Below are 24,191 nucleotides of genomic sequence, written 5' to 3' on the forward strand. Positions count from 1 at the left end.
CCATTTCTACCACACTTCCTACTACGGGACAGCCCGCGGGCCAAATCCGGTGAGAAACGCATCCTGTGACAAAAGAGGAGGGGTGAAGGAGATGATATGCGCGTGCGCAGAAGTAGTTGTTGGAACTCGGCCGTTGGGATGCAGGCTGAGCTTGGATACCTGGGTAATAACGGATAACAGCTAAAGCTCCGCATCCTTGAGCCGCGTGCTTCGGTCCGTGGTTTGCGTGCAGACTTTTGACCTGTATGGTGACCCTCGCGATTTGCAAATGTGCTGAGGATCTGGAATACTGAAGTGGAAAGCACCTCTTGTTTTGGGGAGCATGTATATTTCCCTCCTGTGACGCACTGCTTCCACAGAGGTGCAAACGTGCAAACGCTCAGCTACCGCAGCGCTCCTGCCCCTCCCCCACCGTAACTCCGGGGTCGCGAATCTGCCCGCCCCGCTCTTCCGAAGCTCTTCGGGCAGTGTCCGAACGGCTTCGGAGGGGCGAGAAGCCGGCATCGGAGCCACTTCTCTGGAATACCAGCCGCCTGACGCACGCGTGCTGTCGGGGGAGGGACGCTGGGACAGCTGCTCCCGCACACGGCTCGCGGTCTTGGCGCCGCGGAGATGCCGGGCCAGGGTCCTGGGTCCGACTGGACGGAGCGTAGCTCTTCTGCAGAGCCGCCCGCAGTGGCCGGGACCGAGGGTGGCGGCGGCGGGTGAGGTTGGGGGCCCTGGGGTAAGGGGTGGCAGCGTGGGGCCCCCGGGTTGTGAGCCCCGTGAGGAGGGCTGCGGCCGGCCGCGCGTCTCGGGCTGGCTCCGGTACCCTCAAGTGAGAGGCGGGGAACAGTTGTGTTTTGGACGGGAGGGAAGAGGGGAGGACTGCCTCGCGGTTGAGGGAGGGCCTCTGTGGAAAGCCTCGGAGGAGCGTTTGGTGCAGTGGCCACGAGGTGACTGCGACAGTCGCCCGCGTGCATCTCTCTGCCCCGAGGGGGCGCTGCGAGCGCTACTGGGACATTTGCTGTCTGGCATAGGACGGTGTGTCCACCGAAAGGCGAGGCGGCGGGAACAGAGGAGGAAGATGTCCCCCAATTCAACTGGGGGCGTCGAGGCCCATAAACTAGTTCCTTCCCTCTTGTGACATGAGCCACCTTCCTGTCAAACGGGGATTTCTTTCTTTTTGCTTTCTTTTTTTTTTTCTTTTCTTTCCTTTTTTTTGAGTGTGAGACAGAGTCTCGCTCTGTTGTCCAGGCTGGAGTGCAGTGGTGCGATCTCGGCTTACTGCAACCTCAGCCTCCGAGGTTCAAGTGATTCTCCTACCTCAGCCTCCCCAGTAGCTGGCATAAACAGGCGCCTGCCATCACTCCCGGCTAATTTTTGTATTTTTAGTAGAGACGCGGTTTCACCATGTTGGCCAGGCTTGTGCCGAACCTCTGACCTCAAGTGAGCCGCCCGCCTCGGCCTCCCAAAGTGCTGGGATTACAGGGTGAACCATTGCGCCCGACCTCAAACCAGGGTTTCTAATCGCCAGTGAGACCAATGACTGAATATCCGAGGTGCCCTGATCTTGACATTTTTCTTCACACACTGAAGTTCCTTTTTTCACAAATCTATTTCGTTTTGAGCAGGTTTTTACACCTATTTCCTGGATAGTGAAGACAATGAGCTGTTGAAGTCACTGCTGGAGACTCTACCTCCTCTTCCTCTCCCTCCTTTATTTCCTAAAAGCAAGAACTGCGATATGTTTGCCGTTCAGTACAACCCACAGTCAGGGCCCCTGTTGCACCCATAGCCATCCTTTTTTGTTTTTGAGATGGAGTCTCGCTCTGTCGCCCAGGCTGGAGGGCAGTGGCGCTATCTTGGCTCACTGCAAGCTCTGCCTCCTGGGTTCACGCCATTCTCATCCCTCAGCCTCCCAATTAGCTGGTATTACAGGCGCGTGCCACCACGCCCAGCTAATTTTTTGTATTTTTAGTGGAGACGGGGCTTCACCGTGTTAGCCAGGATGGTCTCAATCTCCTGACCTCGTGATCCACCCACATGGCCATCCTTTTTGTATCTGGTGCTACTGAAGACTTCTTAAAAATGGGATGGAGTCTTGGGTTTCTTTTCTGTTCTTCACAGTCCTTGGCCGACTGCTGGATCCTAGTGTATCAGGAGATACATTAACTTTTTTTTTTTTTTTTTTTTTTTGAGACGGAGTCTCCCTCTGTCACCCAGGCTGGAGTGCAATGGCACAATCTCAACTCACTGCAACCTCCGCCTCCTGGGTTCAAGCAGTTCTCCTGCCTCATCCTCCCAAGTAGCTTAGACTAGAGGTGTGCGCCACCACACCCGGCTAATTTTTGTATTTTTAGTAGAGATGGGTTTCGCCATGTTGGCCCAGGCTGATCTTGAACTCCTGAGCTCAAGCGATCTGTCAGCCTTGGTCTCCCAAAGTGCTGGGATTACAGGCATGAGCCACTGTGCTCAGCCAAGTCCTAGAAAGTTCTATTATGATCCCCACTTTATGGATGACAAAACAGGCACAAAGAGGTTGTTTGTCCTCTCCTTTTATCTCCCCCTTTCATCTCCATGCCACCTTTAGTTTATCCAAACTCTTTTAAAAATACAATTGAAAAATAGTATGCCCCTTCAGTTTGGTTTAAGGAACCTCATTAAAAAACACAAACCAAGATTAATTTATGAAAGGCTATATTCCCAGAAACACAAAATACGACTTTCAGACTAGAATCAGGTTTATTATGCTATATCATACAATTTTGGCATGGCAGGGGTCTTAAAAATCATCCATTCCAGTCATATTTACTAATCTGAAAGGGGAAGTAATCTGCCAAAAATCCCGTTATTAACTAATGGGAACTCCAGAACTCCTTTTTTTTTTTTTTTTTTTGAGACGGAGTCTCGCTCTGTCACCCAGGCTGGAGTGCAGTGGTGTGATCTTGGCTCACTGCAACCTCCGCTTCCCAGGTTCAAGCGATTCTCCTGCCTCAGCCTCCCAAGTAGCTGGGACTACAGGCACGTGCCACCATGCCTGGCTAATTTTTTGCATTTTTAGTAGAGATGGGGTTTCACCTTGTTAGCCAGGATAGTCTTGATCTCCTGACCTCGTGATCCACCTGCCTCGGCCTCCCAAAGTACTGGGATTACAGGCAGGAGCCACTGTGCCCAGCCCTTTTTTTTTTGAGACGGAGTCTAGCTCTGTCGCCCAGGCTGGAGTGCAGTGGCCAGATCTCAGCTCACTGCAAGCTCCGCCTCCCAGGTTTACACCATTCTCCTGCCTCAGCCTCCCGAGTAGCTGGGACTACAGGCGCCCGCCACCTTGCCCGGCTAGTTTTTTGTATTTTTTAGTAGAGACGGGGTTTCACTGGGTTAGCCAGGATGGTCTCAATCTCCTGACCTCGTGATCCGCCCGTCTCGGCCTCCCAAAGTGCTGGGATTACAGGCTTGAGCCACTGCACCCGGCCTTTTTTTTCTTTAAAGTCAAGTTTATTGAGACATGATTTACACAAAGTAAATAAAGTCTTACTTTTTCATGTATAATATGATGGGTTTTGACAAATGCACATGGCTGTGTAAGCCCTGCCACGCTGAAGATACAGAGCAGCTCTATCACTCCTTCAAAACTTCCTTATGCCCTATAAAGTCAACCTTTGAGAAAGGAAGTCACAGGAGAGTTGCCAGCAGAGAAGTGATGTGATCTTACTTCACTTAAAAAGGATCATGCTGGTTGCTAGTTGGAGAATAAACTGGAAGGAGCAAGGGTAGAATTAGGAAGTTGGAATACAAGAAAATGATAATGGTGGCTTGGAATAAAATAGCAGAGGTAATGGCGGTGAAAAGTTCATAACAAAAACTTTATAAACTTGGCGCCTGCCCCATGAACTCTTGGTCACTGAATAAATTGCAGGATGAGGGAAGGAAGGTTGTTTTAAGTTTAGAAAATAATTTGTATGAAATTAGAAACATTACAGACCAGCTTACCAGTTCTAGCGCACCTTAATTACTCTTCAAAGAACAGTCTTTCGGCATGGCATGGTGGCTCACGCCTGTAATCCCAGCACTTTGGGAGGCTGAAGTGGTGGATCACTTGAGGTCAGGAGTTTGAGCCAACATGACGAAACCTTGTCTCTACTAAAAATGCAAAAATTAGCCGGGCGTGGTGGCGGGCACCTGTAATTCCAGCTTCTGGGAGGCTGAGGTGGGAGAATTGCTTGGACCTGGAAGGCAGAGGTTGCAGTGAGCCGAAATCACGCCATTGCATTCCAGCCTGGGCGACAGAGCAAGACTGCACCTCACAAAAGAAAAAAAAAAAAGAGAACAGTCTTTTCAATATCCAAATCACTTCATTAAAAATAGAGACAGCAAGATAATAACATGGATAGCCCAGGAGCCCCAACTACTTTATTGAGCTCACTGTAGGAATGAGATTAGGAAGCTATAAAATTAAGACCCGGGACGGGTGTGGTGGCTCATATCTGTACAAAAATTAGCCAGGCGTTGTGGCACATGCCTGTGGTCGTGGCCACTTGAGAGGCTGAGGATTGTTTGAGCCCAGGATTTTGAGGCTGCGGTGAGTTATGATCCCGGCACTGCACTCTAGCCTGGGTGAAGGAGGGCGAACCCATCTCTAAAAAAGGAAAGAAAAAAATCTTGGAGCCATTAGGATTTAACCAGAATTATAGAAAAAAATTTGCAAGACATTTCTGACAGAAACATGAAAAGTAAAAATAATATGCAACACTGTCCTTTTTTAAAATTTGAAATATGTTGGTTGGGTGCAGTGGCTCTTGCCTTTAATCCACCACTTTGGGAGGCTGAGGCAGGCAGATCACCTGAGGTCGGGAGTTTGAGACCAGCCTGGCCAATATGGTGAAACTGTCTCTACTAAAAATACAAAAATTAGCTGGGCATAGCAGCACTGGTTCCAGCTACCTGGGAGGCTGAGGTGGGAGAATCGCTTGAGACTGGGAGGCAGAGGTTCCAATGACCCGAGATAATACCACTGCACTCCAACCTGGGCGACAAAGTGAGACCCTGTCTCAAAAAAAATAAAATAAAATAAAATTGAAATATGTTGTTCAGTGCTTATAACATTGTAATATTACATATTATTTATATGCTTTTTTTTTCAACAGATCAGCTGGACACTCTTGTTACCAGAATTCTAAGGGTTCTGGTGAGTAGTGCATATAAAGCAGATAATACTTATAAGTAACATGGTTCTGAGAAGCCTATTTGTCTGTAACTACTTACATAATAGAAGTTTTTTCTTTTTTCTTTTCTTTTTTTGAGACGGAGTCTCACTCTGTTGCCCAGGCTGCAGTTCAGTGGCACGATCTGGGCTCACTGCAACCTCTGCCTCCTGCGTTCAAGTGATTCTCCTGCCTCAGCCTCCTGAGTGGCTGAGACTACAGGTGTGTGCCACCACGCCTGGCTAATTTTTGTATTTTTAGTAGAGACAGGGTTTCACCATGTTGGGCACGCTGGTCTCGAACTCCTGACCTCAAGTGATCCAACTGCCTCTGCCTCCCAAAGTGCTGGGATTACAGGCATGAGCCACCGCACCCAGCCCACAACAGAGTTAAAAATAGATCGTATTAGCATCCCTGATGAACTTAGTCTTTAAGATTTCAAAGAGCAATTAGGAAGGTTTTTTCTTGTCTGTTGGTACAGTATATTTTACATCAAGCATTTTTAAAATTAGCAGTGAATCCTAAAAGAACTGTATTTATAACTGATGTTGGTTGAAAAGCACAGAGCACAGCCTGGTGTTTATACATGGATAGAAGAAAAAATTTCTAAATTGAATAGCTTCAAAGAATATAAAATATTTCTCAGTGCTGCTGTTTTCCTCTCACTTGAAATAAAGGATAGAGATATCAAAGTACTCACCTCTTCTCTGCTGGAGTTAAGAGAGTAAGTAAGACAAGACCCCAAAGGTCTCTCACTAAATTGCTTTTTTTCCCCTGGGAGAGGAGCTGACATTAACTGACTTTAGGAGTGTGTGTATGCATATATTTTAATTATAGTAGTTATGATAGGTTTTAAATGTTTCATTTAAATTCAGTGATATAAACCTGGGTTCACTTTGCTTTTCCTTGGTAAATATATATTCACTACAGTTACCTAGGAAAAAAATATACAGACATATATACATATATAAATAAATAATATGGTCATTTAAAAAATATGTTGCAGTCTGGGTTCATTAGATTCCTCACCAAAATTCTTACTGAATTATAGTTAAATGTAAAAAAGAAACACAAAATAATTATTAATAATATATTCCAGATGTGGAGGGAAATAAAAGAAGAAATATTAACAATTATCAGTATATTAGATTGACTCAGTTATATAAAAGAAAAATTTCTAAACAAATATATGCCTAGTAAAAACTGTGAAAGGCAATATATCAAAGTGTTTTAAAATAATTACTACTAGGCCGGGCACAGTGGCTCACACCTGTAATGCCAGCACTTTGGGAGGCCGAGGTAGGTGGCTCACCTGAGGTCAGGAGTTTGAGACCAGCCTGACCAACATGGTGAAACCCCGTCTCTACTAAATATACAAAAAAATTAGCCAGGTGTGGTGGTGCACGTCCGTAGTCCCAGCTACTCGGAAGGCTGAGGCAGGAAAATCACTTGAACTCAGGAGGCGGAGGTTGCAGTGAGCTGAGATCACGCCAGTGCACGTGAGCCTGGGAGACAGAGCGAGACTCCGTCTCAAAAAAAAAAAAAAAAAAAAAAAAAAAAAGCCGGGCGCGATGGCTCATGCCTGTAATCCCAGCACTTTGGGAGGCTGAGGTGGGCACATGACCTGAGTCAGAAGTTCAAGACCAGCCTGACCAACATAGAGAAACCCCGTCTCTACTGAAATACAAAAAGATTAGTCGGGCATGGTGGCTCATCCCTATAATCCCAGCTACTCAGGAGGCTGAGGCAGGAGAATTGATTGAACCTGGGAGGCAGAGGTTGTGGTGAGCCGAGATCGCACCGTTGCACTCCAGCCTGGGTAACAAGAGTGAAACTCCATCTCAAAAAAAAAATTAATTAATTAAAAAAAATTACTACTAGATTGTGGGATTAAAGGTTTTTATTTTCTTTTTATACACTTAGTTTACTTCACTAATCTGCAGTGAAGAATGTGTATTGCTGTTTATAATTGGAGGGGAAGAGGGCCAGTATTCAGCAAGTGCTTGATTGTCTTTCTCTATAGCTGAACTTAAGGATTCATATTTAAAATAAACACTATAGCTAACTACTGGCAGTGACTCTAGATATTATTGTTATTATTATTTTTGAGATGGAGTCTCACTCTTTCGCCCAGGCTGGAGTGCAGTGGTGTAATCTTGGCTTATTGCAACCTTGGTCTCTCAGGTTCAAGCGCTTTTCATGCCTCAGCCTCCCAAATAGGTGGGATTACAAGCACACGCCACCATGCCTGGCTAATTTTTGTATTTTTAGTGGAGACGGGGTTTCACCACATTGGCCAGGCTGATCTTTAACTCCTGACCTCAGGTGATCTGCCTCCCTTGGCCTCCCAAAGTGCTGGGCAGGCATGAGCCACGGCACCTGGCCCTCTTTTTTCTTAAATACTTCCAAGTATGTATTTCCTTTATTTATTTATTTTAAGACAAGGTTTCACTTTGTCTCCCAGGCTGGAGTGCAGTGGTGCAATCTCAGCTAACTGCAGCCTCGACCTCCCTGGGTCAAGTCATCCTCTCGCCTCAGCCTCCCAAGTAACTGGGACTTCGTCCCTGGCCAAAAAAAAAAAAAAAAAAGTGGGGGTATTTATCTTAGCTCTATTTTTTACTCTATCCCCCAGGCAGGAGTGCAGGGGTACAATCATGGCTCACTGCAGCCTCCACCTCCTGGGCTCGAGTGATCCTCCCACCTTACCTTCCAGAGTAGCTGGGACTACAGGCGTGCACCACCACACCCAGCTAATTTATACACACACACACACACACACACACACACACACACACATATTTTTTTTTGAGACAGAGTCTCGCTCTGTCGCCCAGGCTGGAGTGCAGTGGTGATCTTGGCTCACTGCAAGCTCCGCCTCCCAGGATCACGCCATTGTCTTGCCTCAGCCTCCCCAGTAGTTGGGACTACGGGTGCCCACCACCACGCCTGACTGATTTTTTGTACTTTTAGTAGAGATGGGGTTTCACTGTGTTAGCTAGGATGGTCTCAATCTCCTGACCTTGTGATCCGCCTGCTTCGGCCTCCCAGAGTGCTGGGATTACAGGCGTGAGCCACCACCTCTGGCCTAATTTTTATATTTTTAGTAGAGATGGGGGGGGTCTCGCAAAGTTGCTCAGGCTGGTCTTGAACTCCTGGACTCAAGCAATCAGCAAACCTCGGCCTCCCAAAGTCTTGGGATTACAGGCATGAGCCACCACGCCTGGCCTATCTTAACTACATTTATTTTATCTCACAAAATAACTATCAAAATCAAGAACTTGAAATACTGTTATCTATAGACCTTATTGAGATATTGCTTATTGTTTCAATAATATCCTTTGTAGCCAAAAATAAAAAAAATCCAAATTTATGAATAGCATTCAGTTGTCAATGTTTCTGTGTTTCTTAGCTTTTTTTCTTTTTTTTGAGACGAAGTCTCACTCTGTCGCCCTGGCTGGAGTGCTGTTGCGCAGCCTTGGCTAACCGCAACCTCTGCCCCACCAGGATCAAGCAGTTCTCATGTCAGCCTCTCTAGTAGCTGGGATTACAGGCACATGCCACCATGCCTGGCTAATTTTTGTATTTTTAGTAGAGACAGGGTTTCACCATGTTGGCCAGGCTGGTCTCAAACTCCTGACCTAAAGGATTCACCCACCTCGGCCTCCCGAAGTGCTGGGATTACAGGCTTGAGCCACCGTGCCTGGCTGACATTGATATTTTTGAAGAATACAGACCCATGGGGTTTTGTTTGTTTGAGACAGGGTCTCACCCTGTTGCCCAGGCTGGAGTGCAGTGGCACAATTATAGCACACTGCAGCCGCAACCTCCCAGGCTCAGGTGATCCTCCCACCTGAGACTTCCAAGTAGTTGGGACTACAAGGTGTGAGCCACTGCATCCAGCCCAGGCCTGTTCTTTTGTGGAATTTCCCTAAATTTGGGTTTGTTTGATGTTTCCTCCGATGAGATTCAGCTTATGTCCTTCTAGCAGGAATAGCACAGAAGTGGTGCTGAGTTTGTCCTGGTTCATCATATCAGGAGACCCCTGTTGTGCATTAGACCATTATTGACAATGTTGTCATCATTTGGTTCAGGTGATGTCTGTGAGCTTTCACCACTGTAAACTTACGATTCTTACCCTTTGTAAAGGTAAAAGTATATGGGGATATACTTTAAGACTCTGTATATATCCTATTACTTCTCAAAGTTTCATCCATTAGTTTTGTCATCCTTTTTTTTTTTTTATTACACCCCCCCTTTTTTTTTTTTTTTTTTGAGACAGAGTCTCGCACTGTCGCCCAGGCTGCAGTGCAGTGGTGCGATCTTAGCTCACAGCAAGCTCTGTCTCCTGGGTTCACGCCGTTCTCCTGCCTCAGCCTCCCGAGTAGCTGGGACTACAGGCGCCCACCACCACGTCCGGCTGATTTTCTTGTAGTTTTTTAGTAGAGATGGGGTTTCAACATGTTAGCCAGGATGGTGTCGATCTCCTGACCTTGTGATCCGCCCACCTCAGCCTCCCAAAGTGCTGGGATTACAGGCATGAGCCACCATACCCAGCCTTGTCATCCATTCTTGACTAAATCCATTATTATTAAGATGGCTAGAAATATGTACTTTTTCTTTTTCTTTTCTTTTTTTTTTTTTGAGACGGAATCTCACTCTGTCGCCCAGGCTGGATTGCAGTGACGCCATCTTGGCTCACTGCAAGCTCCACCTCCCAGGTTCATGCCGTTCTCCTGCCTCAGCCTCCTGAGTAGCTGGGACCACAGGTGTCTGCCACCATGCCCGGCTAATTTTTTGTATTTTCAGTAGAGACGGGGTTTCACCATGTTAGCCAGGATAGTCTCGATCTCCTGACCTTGTGATCCGCCCACCTCGGCCTCCCAAAGTGCTAGGATTACAGGCGTGAGCCACCACGCCTGGTCATATGTGCTTTTTCTCATTCCATCATTGATTCTACATTTTTCAGATGACTTTCTAATGAAGAGCTTCCCTTTCTCTACCATTTTTCAATTTATGTATTTATTATATAATTGTCAACACATGCATTCTTATACCGGTCAATAGGTTAAATCCTTTACTTTAAATCTGTTATTGCCGGGCGCGGTGGCTCAAGCCTGTAATCCCAGCACTTTGGGAGGCCGAGACGGACGGATCACGAGGTCAGGAGATCAAGACCATCCTGGCTAACACGGTGAAACCCCGTCTCTGCTAAAAACTACAAAAAACTAGCCGGGCGAGGTGGCAGCGCCTGTAGTCCCAGCTACCCGGGAGGCTGAGGCAGGAGAATGGCGTGAACCCAGGAGGCGGAGCTTGCAGTGAGCTGAGATCCGGCCACAGCACTCCAGCCTGGGTGACAGAGCAAGACTCCGTCTCAAAAAAAATAAATAAAAAATAAATAAATAAATCTGTTATTTATTTTGATGCTCAAATTATCCCAGATTTGGCCAGTGGGAGCCCTTTAAAGATAGCTCTTGTTCTCTGTCTTCATTGTCCTTTGAACATTTTATCCTTTAGCACAAAATGTTGTACTGTCCCTGTTATACCCTTGACATCAGCCATTTCTCCAAAGAGCCTGTGGTAGGCAGCGTAGTCCCCAAAGATGTCCACACTGTAATCTCTCTAACCTGCAAATATGTTATGTTACATGGCAGGAGCAATTTTGCAGGTAAAATTAAGTTATAACCCTGAAAAGAGATGTTATCCTGAATTATCTGGGTGGGCCCAGCCTAGCCACATGAGCCCTTAAAAGCAGAGGAGTTTGGCTGAAGTCAGACAGATGTGGGGAGGAGGAGCAGTTAGATGTGAAAGGAGAGATCTTGACACTCCATTGTTGGCTTGAAGATGAAGAGAGCCACATGTCAAGGAAATAGGGACTTTGGTTTTGTAAGGAACTGAATTCTGCCAACAACCTGAATGAACAACTACAGGCTCCAGATGGTAGCCTAGGCACTCCGATGGCTTGATTTTGGCCTTGTGAAGATTCTAAGCAGAGAACCCAGTGAATTCGTGTTATACTTAGTCTTGTGAGTTATAGAACTATGAGATAAGAAGTGAGTGTTGTTTTAAGCCAGTAAAGTGTTTGTTATGGCAGCAAAATAAAACTAATATAGAGCCCTGTTTTTTTTGTTTTTTGTTTTCTAATTTTATATATTTAAAGTAGAGAAGAGTACGTAGAAACCAAGATCTAGGTGCTAGGTGTGCTTATTTATAATATATTATCATTGCTTCTAGACTCTCTCTGAGGACAGTGCTGGGAAAGAAATGTGTGTGCATTTACCTGTGAGCACATACATACCCATACATATCTATTTCCATATTTTTGCTAACTCCAAATTCCCATTCAACAAACAGGGTTTATTCTGTGCTTTCCTCTTTCCACATTAATAGGTGACTCCTGTCTCCAAAAGTGTGAGACCTGACTCTCGTTAAGTACAATATATTATTTGCTTAGTCCTAAGATGTATAAAAAAGTAGTTTCTGAAGTGCTAACACATGCTTCTGAAAAAAAAAAAAAAAAAGCCTAGTAGGCTGGGTGCCATGGCTCACACCTGTAATTCCAGCACTTTGGGAGGCTGAGGTGGGTGGATCACAAGGTCAGGAGATTGAGACCATTCTGGCCAACATGATGAAACCTAGTCTCTACTAAAAATACAAAAAATTAGCTGGCCGTGGTGGCGCGTGCCTGTAATCCCAGCTACTTGGGAGACTGAGGCAGGAAAATTACTTGAACCAGGGAGTTGGAGGTTGCAGTGAGCAGAGATCGCGCCACCACACTCCAGCCTGGCAACAAAGCGAGACTCCATCTAAAAAAAACAAAAAAACTAAAAACCAAAAAACAAAACAACAAAAAAAGCCTGATAATTAATTAGAGATCAGTATTTGCTTAGAGTTGTTTTTGTTGGAGGGCATATAGTCCAAGCAGTATATTCCAAAGTTCTTGGGTTGGTTAACTATTTATTTGTTGTAAAATATACATAATATAAAACTTACCATTTTAATTTTTTTTTTTTGAGATGGAATTTCACTCTTGTTGCCCAGGCTGGAGTGCAATGGCATGATCTCGGCTCACTGCAGCTGCTGCCTCCTGAGTTCAAGCAATTCTCCTGCCTCATCCTCCTGAGTAGCTGGGATTACAGGTGCCCCCCCCACCACCCACCACACCCGGCTAATTTTTTGTATTTTTAGTAGAGATAGGGTTTCACCATGTAGGCCAGGCTGGTCTTAAACTCCTAGACTCAAGTGATCTGCCTACCTCAGCCTCCTAAAGTTCTGGGATTACAGGCATGAGCCACCGTACCTGGCCCATTTTAATCATTTTTAAGTGTACATTTCAGTGGCATTAAGTATATTCACACTGTTGTGCAACCACTGCCACCATCCATCTCCAGAAAGTTTTCATCTTCCCAAACTAAAACTCCATACCCATAAAACACTAACTCTCAGGTGGGTGCAGTGGCTTGTGCGTGTAATCCCAGCACTTTGGGAGGCCAGGGCTGGAGGATCGCTGGAGCCCAGGAGTTTGAGACCAGCCTGGGCAACATAAAATTAACTTTAATTTTTTTTGTCTCTAAAAGAAAATTAAAAAACAAAATAAAAAACCTCTAACTCCCTATATACCTCCTTTCCCCTGGCCTCTTGTAACCACCATTCTTTCACTCTGTATATATTTGATTCTAGATATCTCATAAAAGTTAAATCATACAATATTTGTCCTTTGTGACTGGCTTATTTCACTTAGCATGTCTTCAGGGTTCATCCATATTATACCATGTGTCAGAATTCTCTTGTTTTTTTTAAGGCTAAATAATATTCCATTGTTTGTATATACCACATTTTGTTTATATATTCATCTATTGATGGATACTTGGGTTTCTTCCACTTTTTGACTATCATGAAGTAATGCTGCTATGAGCATGGATAAACAATCTGAGTCCCAGCTTTCAGTTCTTTTGGAACTGCTGGATCAGAAGTGGAATTATTAGATTATATGGCAATTCTGTGTTTAAATGTTTTAGGCACTGCCGTACTATTTTTCTTTTTCTTTCTTTTTTGAGTCAGAGTCTCAACTCTGTCACCCAGGCTGGAATGCAGTTGCAGTGACTCAGCTCACTGCAACCTCCGCCTCCTGGGTTCAAGTGATTCTTCTGCCTCAGCCTCCCAAGTAGCTGGGATTACAAGGGTGTGACACCATGCCCGGCTAAGTATTTTGTGTGTGTGGTTTTTTTCTTTTAGTAGAGACAGGTTTCACCATGGTGCCCAGGCTGGTCTCGACTCCCAACCTCAGGTGATCTGCCTGCCTCAGCCTCCCAAACTGCTGGGGTTACAGGTGTGAGCCACTATGCCCAGCCTATTTATTTTTAAGTGCTTCGTTTTCTGTAAATAAATGTTACCAAGCTATTAAGAAATTAAGTGTTAGTCCAAAATATAATATGCATCTCAGAAATATTGTTTAGTAAGGACACAAGACATATTCTTTTTTTTTTTTTTTTTCTGAGACGGAGTCTCGCTCTGTTGCCCAGGCTGGAGTGCAGTGGCCGGATCTCAGCTCACTGCAAGCTCCACCTCCTGGGTTTACACCGTTCTCCTGCCTCAGCCTCCCGAGTAGCTGGGACTACAGGCGCCCGCCACCTTGCCCGGCTAGCTTTTTGTATTTTTTAGTAGAGACGGGGTTTCACCGGGTTAGCCAGGATGGTCTCCATCTCCTAACCTCGTGATCTGCCCGCCTCGGCCTCCCAAAGTGCTGGGATTACAAGCTTGAGCCACCGTGCCTGGCCCACAAGACATATTCTTATATAAATAGCCCCCATTTACAACTTGAAAAAGGATTTCCAAAATAACTTTAAAAAATCTTAAATTGGCATTCATATTATTACAGATTACAAGTTCCAAGGGTCATAATACAATTTCCAAATGATTTTCTATTTCTTGGTCAACCAGTTAGTCCTTCAGTATGCAAATATAACTCTTACCTGCAGTATCCAATTTGCCAAAATCTTGAATAACTAAATTTAAAGTTTAATACAAAACTGAAATAGCCTGTTATTAATAATATTGAAACAGAAATGTGCTTATTGAATTCAATTTACTAACTACAAACTTTTTTTTTTTTTGAGACAGAGTCTCGCTCTATCGCCCAGGCTGGAGTGCAGTAGTGCGATCTCGGCTCACTGCAACCTCCACTTTCTGGGTTCAAGCGATTCTCCTGCCTCAGCCTCCTGAGTAGCTGGGACTACAGGTGTATACCGCCACGCCTGGCTAATTTTTATATATTTTTTAGTAGAGACAGGGTTTCGCCATGTTGGCCAGGCTGGTCTTGAACTCCTTACCTCAGGTGATCTGCCTGCCTCAGCCTCCCAAAGTGCTGGGATTACAGGCATGGGCCACCACACCCGGCCACAGACTTTTAACTTAAAATGTGTCTTTCCAGTTTTATTTGTAATAAACAAAAAGTGGAAACCACCCAAATGTCTATCAACAGGTCCATAATCAAGTAACAGTGTAAACATATATACAATAGAAGATAACCCAATGGGCCGAGTGCAGTGGCTCATGCCTGTAATCCCAACACTTTGGGAGGCTGAGGCGGGTGGATCACAAGCTCAGGAGATCGAGACTATCCTGGCTAACATGGTGAAACCCCTCCCTACATAAAAAGTTAGCCGGGTGTGGTGGTGGGTGCCTGTAGTCCCAGCTATTCGGGAGGCTGAGGCAGGAGAATGGCATAAACCCGGGAGGCGGAGCTTGCAGTGAGCTGAGATGGCACCACTGCACTCCCCAGCCTGGGCAACAGAGTGAGACTCCGTCTCAAAAAAAAAAAAGATAACCCAATGATAAAAATAAATGAACTATTTGTTACATGTGACATGAGTGGATCTCAAAATCATTGAGTGAAAGAAACCAGACAAAAAATGAATACTGTGTATTCCTATTTATATCAAACTCAAGAAAATGCAAATGAATCTGTAGTAATAGAAATCACATCAGTGGTTGCCTGGAGAAGGGAGTGTGCAGGGAAGAGGGAAGTATTATTATAAAAAGAGGCATTTCATGATTTAATTGTCAGATACTGTTTTTCCCCAAACTGCTAATAAAGCTTATACTCTAAATTACTAGTCTCCGTATGTCTGAAACTGAAAACCAGTTCCCATTCTTCTGGGAATATGTTTCAACTTTTATTTTTTACTAAAAGCTTATTCTTTTATGCTGTCCACAACTGTTTTAAAACAATGAAATAGGCGGGGCATGGTGGCTCATGCCTGTAATCCCAGCACTTACGGGAGGCCAAGGTAGGTGGATCATCTGAGGTCAGGAGTTTGAGACCAGCCTAACCATCGTGGTAAAACCCTGTCTCTACTAAAAATACAAAAATTAGCTGGTGGTGCATCGTTGTAATCCCAGCTACTTGGGGGACTGAGGCAGGAGAATCACTTGAACCTGGGAAGTGGAGGTTGCAGGAAGCTGAGATCGTGCCAGCACTCGAGCCTGGGCAATAGAGTGAGACCCTGTCTCAAAAACAAACTAACAAACAAACAAAAATCAACAACAAAAAATGAAATAACTGAAACTATGTAAAAATAAATTTTGATAAATTTCTGCAGTCTTTCATGTTAATACTACATCTCCAAAGGGATAACATTTGTGTTACTCTAGTCTAATACAGAATAGAATTTTAAGGCCAGGTGCAGTGGCTCACACCTATAATGTCAGCTACTTGGGAGGCAGAGGCGGGAGAATCACTTGAGCCCAGGAGTTTGAGGCTGCAGTGAGCTATGATTATGCCACTGCACTCCAGCCTGGGCGTCAGAGCAAGATCCCATCTCTTAAAAAAAGATTTTAAAAACTATATAAAGTTAGGCCGGGCGCGATGGCTCATGCCTGTAATCCCAGCACTTTGGGAGGCCGAGGCAGGAGGATCAGGAGGTCAGGAGATCGAGACCATCTTGGTTGACATGGTAAAACCCTGTCTCTACTAAAAATACAAAAAATTAGCCAGGCATGCTGGTGGGTGCCTGTAGTCCCAGCTACTAGGGAGGCTGAGGCAGAAAAATGGTGTGAACCCGGGAGGCGGAACTTGCAGGGAGCCGAGATCATGCTACTGCACTCCAGCATGGGGGACAGAGCAAGACTCTGTCTCAAAAAAGCAAAAAAACTATACACTAAAGTTAAATAATAATTACTGTAAATTGTTAAAGCACAAATCCTGCATGTATATTTTCTCTTTAGTATGTTTCTGACATGATAAATTTACTGTCAACACTTTGTATCTCAGCTGAGTTCAAAATAATGTATTATATATAAAATATTTACAAGTATCTTTGATGTTGTTTGTGTGCTGTAAAACCAAATGTCATATCATACAGTCTCTTCAAATTTAAGTCTGAGTTAAAATATTCAATACTACTCCAGGATAATCACTGACACATGTCAATATCTAGATCTTAATAATTCAATTTGTTGAACTGATCTTTGCCTCTGAAATTCACATGATGTCTTTGCCTACAGATAGAATCAAAGATGGATACAAAGTGAACTCACACACAGCTAAGCTGCAAGAGTTATGGAAAACTCCCCAAAATCAAACAGTCCACCTCCCTAAATCAATGATGGATGCGTCCTTTTTCAAGGTATGCTAACAGGGACATATTTAAATACCAATGCTCTTTGTATTCAGAGCCGAACTTTTTACTGAAGATGAGCAGCTTGGAGGGTGAAGTACTGCAGATGACAAGGCATATGCAGTATAATTGTCTAGGAGTCAATAAATATCTTTGGGTAAACTCATGAATGAATGTAAGGATTATACATTCTTTATCATAAGAGTTCTTTCAGGGTTTTATGATACTTCATATCTAATGTATCTTTACTGAGGGGAAGCTTAATGCCCCAACCACGGAGAAGCTCAAGAAAAGTTCCATCCTAGAAACAGAAACCCAGCTTCACACAGATTTTACTCAAGGACTACAAAATTAAGAAGAAAGCAGGTAAAGAAAATGGCAGTAATTAACTAGTAGGGGTAAAAAAAAAAGAAAAATAAATAAAAGAAAATGGCAATAAGGATTTTACAATGGTTACCTGTATCCCATTAATGATTGTAACTACTGAAAATATCTCTAGAGCAATGTGAATTAGGGTAAATTTTTGTAACATTTTGATTTTTCTTTGAACTTACCACATATTCAGTAAAGTAAATCTTGTGTGTGTGTGTGTGTGTGTGTGTATAGTGGAGTCTTACATCTTTTTTTTTTTTTTTTTGAGACGGAGTCTCGCTGTGTCTCCCAGACTGGAGTGCAGTGGCGCGATCTTGGCTCACTGCAAGCTCCGCCTGCCTGGTTCACGCCATTCTCCTGCCTCAGCCTCCTGAGTAGCTGGGACTACAGGCACCCACCACCACGCCCAGCTAATTTTTTGTATTTTTAGTAGAGACAGGGTTTCACCGTGTTAGCCAGAATGGTCTCAATCTCCTGACCTCGTGATCCACCTGCCTCGGCCTCCCAAAGTGCTGGGATTACAGGCGTGAACCACTGCGCCAGGCCATGGAATCTTATATCTTAAGTGAGCATTAACTTCTAAAATCAGCAAGTACAGTGAAAATCTCAAGTCAAAATTGTAAAGGTAAACTGAGGCTGGAGCCGAACTGGGAACGAAGACACAAGGGAAATGGCAGTGAGAATAGCCTTTATTAGGGCTTGCGGGCGAGGTTCCTCGGTCCAAAGGTGTGGGCCAAGGAAGTTGCGCTGAGGGAGGAGAGTAGGGGCTTTTTATAGCCCGTGAGGTAGGGAAGCTGGTTGTGCAAACAGGGCCTGGGGGTCTTGAAACTACTAGGGCAGGAGTTGAGTAAGGGTCATGAGGAAGGGGTCTTTGGAAACTGTCAACCAAAACTGCTGTTTAGGAACTTGTGGAATGCAGGTGAGCTGCAGGTCATGGGGGAGTGTGGTTGCCCAGCCAGAACTCTAATGCATGTGTCTGCGAGTATGTACAAGGGTGAAGGGAGTCTTTAACAAAAGGCCTGCTACACCGGGTAACACCGCCATGTTGGGTCTAGATTCCTGCCTAACATTCTGACCTCTTTCTAAGAAGAAAATGGGGCGACGTGTTCATCTGGCTGCTTCCTGCTGGTATGGGTCGTCGTGGGGTTTTTCGGAGGTCGGAACTCGGGTATAGGGGTGGAGCAGCATCTGATTGAAAGTGACCTGGGAGACTTCTTTCATGCAGTCCTGGATGAAGCGGAGGACACAGGGAGCTATGAGTAGCAAGAAGCCAATGATTAGTAAGGGGCTTAGAAAGGGTAGGACTTAACCCGCCACAGACGACTGCCACCACCTAAGTGAGGGCCTTGATCCGAGGTTTTTCTGGTGGAGTCTTTCCTGAATCTTTTCTAGAGTGAGGAGATTGGTTTCTACTAGTCCTGACTCATTGATGTAGTGTTCGGCCAGGAAGGGGAAAGGAGGGGGTTAGGTTAGAGGAGTTAAAAGGGCTGGGTAAGGGTACCACAACCAGTGGGGGCTTATTCAAGGCTGCACACAAGAAACAACGAGAGATGTTGTGTACCTTGGCCATGTGTACCACTTGAGCCTCTTCTCTGACTAAGGTTAGCCAGGAAAAAGGGTTGCTGCTGTCCTGGGGCTTGCTGCCTGGGCTAGAGCTGAGATGGCTTCCTCCTGTTGTCTGATGTCAGAGGCCAGGTTGACGATGCTGCTTACGACCTTGATGTAGGCCTTAAAGATCCTGAGTCAGGCCACGGGATAAGACTCACTGTGCCCACCAGTCCTAGGAAGGACAAGATCTCTCCCGGGTTTCGGCGCCAAATGTAAAGGTAAACTGAGGCTGGAGCCGAACCGGGAACGAAGACACAAGGCAAATGGCAGTGAGAATAGCCTTTATTAGGGCTTGCGGGTGAGGTTCCTTGGTACAAAGGCGTGGGCCGAGGAAGTCGCGCTGAGGGAGGAGAGTAGGGGCTTTTTATAGCCCGAGAGGTAGGGAGGCCGGTTGTGCAAACAGGGCCTGGGGTGTCTTGAAACTACTAGGGCAGGAGTTGAGTAAAGGTCATAAGGAAGGGGTCTTTGGAAACTGTCAACCAAAACTGCTGTTTAGGAACTTGTGGAATGCAGGTGAGCTGCAGGTCATGGGGGAGTGTGGTTGCCCAGCCAGAACTCTGACACATATAAATCTGCGGGTGTGTACAAGGGTGAAGGGAGTCTTTAACAAAAGGCCTGCTACACCAGGTAACGCCGCCATGTTGGCTCTAGATTCCTGCCTAACAAAAATTAGAGACCAACATGCTATCCCTGAGAATGTCCAACACAGTTATTCTTCTGGTGTTGGAAAAAATGTTTCTTAGTAGAGACTAAGTAGAGTAATTGGGTTGCTTTTAGGTACCATGTTATACCTCAAAAATCATTTTGAGAAGGCAAGATGCCCACACAGAGGCGCACAGCAAGTAACACTCGACAGAAGAGCAGATTCATTCCTTCCTTGTTCATCTAGAGCAATGGCTTCTCAGACTTTAGAGGGCATCTGAATCACCTGAGTGGAATGGCAAGCAGAGCCACTTGCACTGTTTAAATGGCCATTTGTTTCTCTTTTGTCACGTTAACGTAGTTGAATTTGCTTAAGTAAAATGCGGTTGGCACAACTCTCTTGAACATTCATCTCTTCAGATAAGGAATATTGCCAACTTCTCTTCTACAATGCAGACTATAAATCCTCTTATTCTGTCTTTTAGCATCCAGACCTCACCACAGGCCAGAAGCGTTACCTGTGCAGCATTGCTAAAATCTATAATGCGAACTATCTGAAGATGTTAATGAAGAGGCAGTACTTGCACGTACTTCAGCATGGCTCACAAAAGCCAGGCAGGTGCACCTCCAGTTGGCTTTTCGCTAGTTTTTACAATTAGTGAGAGGGTCTTTTAACAGAGGTGATTTGTATCACAGGTGTCCTCACTCATCACAGAAGCCGCCTTAGCTCTCGTTACTCACAGAAACAGCATTACCCTTGCACTACATGGCGACACCAACTGGAGAGAGAGGACTCGGGGCCTTCTGATATTGCAGCTGCATCTGCACCTGAAATGCTCATACAGCATTCCCTTTGGCGGCCAGGGAGAAACAAAGAAGGGTCTGTTTCTTAGTGTGTAAAATGGGGGAAATGCATCTCAGTTTAATTTTTTTTTTTCTGAGACAGGGTCTTGTTCTCTCACCCAGGCTGGAGTGTAGTGGTGTGATATAGTTTACTATATCCTCAAACTCCTAGGCTCAAGCAATGCTCCTGCCGCAGACTCCCAAGTAGCTAAGGCGAAAGGCACAAACCACCATGCCCTGCTAATTTTAAAAAAATTTTTGCAGAGAAAGCGTCTCAGTATGTTGGCCAGGCTACTCTCACCTCCGCCTCCCAAAAGCACTGGGATTACAGGTGTGAGCTGCTGTGCCCAGCCTTCCCCATCTCTTGAACGGTAGCTAAGTGATATTAATGCTTGTGTTCCCTAATATGTTCACTTTGCTAAATTCAGAATAGGCTGGACTTTTAAAAAGCAGAGAGAGATACTTTTTTTTTTTTTTGAGACCGAGTTTCGCTCTTGTTGCCCAGGCTAGAGTGCAGTGGTGCGGTCTCGGCTCACTGCAACCTCCACTTCCCAGGTTCAAGTGATTCTCCTGCTTCAGCCTTCCTGAGTAGCTGGGACTACAGGTATGCGCCACCATGCCCAGCTAATTTTGTATTTTTAGTAGAGACGGGGTTTCTCCATGTTGGTCAGACTGGTCTTGAACCCCCAACCTCAGATGATCCGCCCGCTTCGGCCTCCCAAAGTGCTGGGATTACAGGCGTGAGCAGCCAAGAGAGATTTTCATACTTTTCCTTTACTGCACTGATAAGAATATGCCACTTCTTTTAGAATATATTTTGTGGAATTATAAAAATTTCTTCATCAGATAGAGTTATGGATGACTGCCCTTTTCAATGTGATTCCCACTCAACCTCAAAATAATGCAAATACTTTTAAAAGGAGAAGCATATGGTTGGTTTTGCACAGGGGAATACTACATAACAGGGAGAGAAACAAGATTAAGAAGCATGAGTATTGAAATTGCACTGCAGCAGCTTTACATGTCAAGGTTAAGAAATTACAGGATAATTTGGGTGCTGAAAGGGTCTTTTTGGTGATGTTGGCAGTTAATAAAATGAATTTGTGTGGTCTTCCACATGCCCTAGGCAGCTGTTCACTTTGCTGGCTTCAACTAAGATACTTCCCTTTCTTATAGGATAAAAACTGGATATGCATCTAAAACAAGATGTAAGTCACTGAAGATTTTTAGAAGACCAAGGAAACTGTTCATGCAAACAGGTAAATGTGGAAATTTAACAATATGCATTTTTTAAGATCGTATGCTTAAAAATACTATACCAAATACAATTTCATTTCTATTATGAAGATATTAACAAATTTAGAAAATGATTTACTTTTATTGTCACAAATAAAAAACCAAACATAAAATATAGTTTACGCTTGCAATTAAAAGAACATACTGGGCTGGGCGCCATGGCTCACTCACGCCTGTAATCCCAGCACTTTGGGAGGCCGAGGCAGGCAGATCACCTGAGGTTAGGAGTTCGAGACCTGCCTGGCCTGGCGAAACGCCCATCTCTACTAAAAATACAAAACTTAGCTGGACGTGATGGCAGGCGCCTGTAATCCCAGCTACTCAGGAGACTGAGGCAGGAGAATTGCTTGAACCTGGGAGGCGGAGGTGGGAGTGAGCCGAGATGGTGCCATTGCAGTCCAGCCTTGGTGACACAGTGAGACACCATCTCAAAAAAAAAAAAGAAAGAAAGAACATACTGTTCAAAGGAGTAAGATTCAAGGTATTTCTAATGCTAAAGATATTTACAATGTCAACCCAGAACCACAAACATGACTTTCTCAAGCAATAGCACTTCTTTTATGAGTTAGTGCTATTTTTTGATGAACAGCATATTTTATATAGCATCTGTTAGTTTACAAAGGGCTATATCTCTTATAGTAGGGCCTTCTTATCCTTGGGGAATATGTTCCAAGACCCTCAGTGGATGGCTAAAATCTTGGATACTACTGAACCCTATATAAACTTTGTTATTTCCTATAAATACATATCTATGATAAAGTTTTAATTTATAAATTAGGCACATAAACAACAATAAATAGAACAATTTTATAACAATATACTGTAATAAAAGTTATGTGAATGTGGTCTCTCTCAAAATATCTTATACTGTACCTTGGAAAGCAAAACTGTGGATAAAAAGGGACTTCTGTATACCATTTTGTTTGATATTCAACAAAACAGTGGCAGCAAGCCAAGCAGGTGATATTATAAAAATTTTACAGCTGCAACTCAAACAAATCCAGACTTTGGAAGGATCAGCATAAAAGATCCTTCTACCACAAGAACAAAATACTGCAAAATGAAAAAGGGAAGACAAACTGAATGATCAGAAGTGTTCCTGAGAACTGATAATGTTAAATCATGTTAAGTAGTTTCCTAGTTATCAGCATAGCGAAGTAGGGAGGTGAGTAAGAAGTAGGGAAGTTGGCCAGGCACAGTGGCTCACGCCTGTAATCTCAGCACTTTGGGAGTCCAAGGCTGGCAGATCACCTGAGGTCAGGAGTTCAAGACCAACCTGACCAACATGGAGAAACCCCATCTCTACTAAAAACACAAAATTAGCTGGGCGTGGTGGCACATGCCTGTAATCCCAGCTACTCGGGAGGCTGAGGCAGGAGAATGGCGTGAACCCAGGAGGCGGAGCTTACAGTGAGCTGAGATTGCACCACTGCACTCCGGTCTCCAAAAAAAAAAAACCAAAAAACAACAAAACAGAAGTAGGGAAGTTAGGCCTTCTGAATTGATATCCCATCACTGTATGACAGTGTTAGCCAGCTCTGCTGTAAATATCGTACCATGCCTATCCAAGAAATGAGGGAAAGGGCAGGTTCCAAAAGGAACAGTTAGTGGAAACTGTAGGGGGAAAATCCCTGTGGTCCCCAGTGGAAGAGATGAAAAGGAACTAAAGGAAAATGCGGAGATTCTGAAGATGTAACCGACCACTTTAATTTCCTCCAACCAAAAGATTTTGAAAATCAATGGTAATATAGGACTTAGTAACAAGAGAATTTGCTGTACAGTAACTTGGTTAGAATACAGTACCGTGCATCTTAAAGAGTAAGAAACTTGGGGGAAGGGTGAGGTGACTAAAAGCCTTGAAAATTTCAGTCAATTTGTCTTTACTACAGGCTTATTAATAAGCCAGGTCATTTTGAAAGTTGTACTTAGAGCTTTATTTCCAAAACAGACAATTGTAGATTCTTATTTTTCCTTCAGTTTCTTCAAATGATTCTGAATCATACATGAGTGAAGAAAAAAAGGAAGAAGATTTACTAAATAAGTTTATGCAATCAATGTCAATTGAAGAACAGGGAGAACATCTGATGTTAACTTGACAGTCTTGTCTCGTGTATTGAATTCGTACCAAAGGTGAGGGTAAGGGGGTGTGAGTTGTGTCCTTATGTTTAGGATAGTATTGTTATTCATTAAATCATTAAGTAATTTTGGTTTGTTTAGAAACTTAAAACAATGTAATTGGTCTGATGTAGTTCCATGTACCAAGGATATTTATGTAAGAAAATTTACATGTAACATATACTTGTACTTCTAGCTAGATACAATTAAAATTTTTCTTGCATTCAATATTGAATTACTTTTCTTTAAATCTGACAAATGCATCATATTTCTTTCTCTGTTCACAGTAAGTCCTAAAACAGCAATATTAGAATATCCTACAAGGGCCAGGCGCGGTGGCTCAAGCCTGTAATCCCAGCACTCTGGGAGGCTGAGGCGGGTGGATCATGAGGTCAGGAGTTCGAGACCAGTCTGGCCAACGTGGTGAAACCCCGTCTCTACTGAAAATACAAAAATTAGCTGGGCATGGTGGTGCATGTCTATAGTCCCAGCTACTTGGGAGGTTGAGGCAGGAGAATTA

General features: G+C 44.3%; 1 protein-coding gene across 1 annotated transcript; it reads left to right on the forward strand.

Annotated features, from left to right (window-relative positions):
• Nucleotides 1–102: 102 nt before the first annotated feature.
• FAM216A (family with sequence similarity 216 member A) lies at nucleotides 103–23,899 on the forward strand. Its single transcript, XM_023203148.1, has 7 exons — nucleotides 103–704; nucleotides 5,124–5,164; nucleotides 16,683–16,804; nucleotides 19,903–20,032; nucleotides 20,114–20,297; nucleotides 21,437–21,519; nucleotides 23,534–23,899. Exons 1-7 carry the CDS (start codon nucleotides 613–615, stop codon nucleotides 23,650–23,652), a joined length of 771 nt encoding a protein of 256 aa, XP_023058916.1. The 5' UTR covers nucleotides 103–612; the 3' UTR covers nucleotides 23,653–23,899.
• The last annotated feature ends 292 nt before the right edge of the window (nucleotides 23,900–24,191 follow it).

Source organism: Piliocolobus tephrosceles, chromosome 10, assembly GCF_002776525.5.
Source record: "Piliocolobus tephrosceles isolate RC106 chromosome 10, ASM277652v3, whole genome shotgun sequence".
Taxonomy (NCBI): domain Eukaryota; kingdom Metazoa; phylum Chordata; class Mammalia; order Primates; family Cercopithecidae; genus Piliocolobus; species Piliocolobus tephrosceles.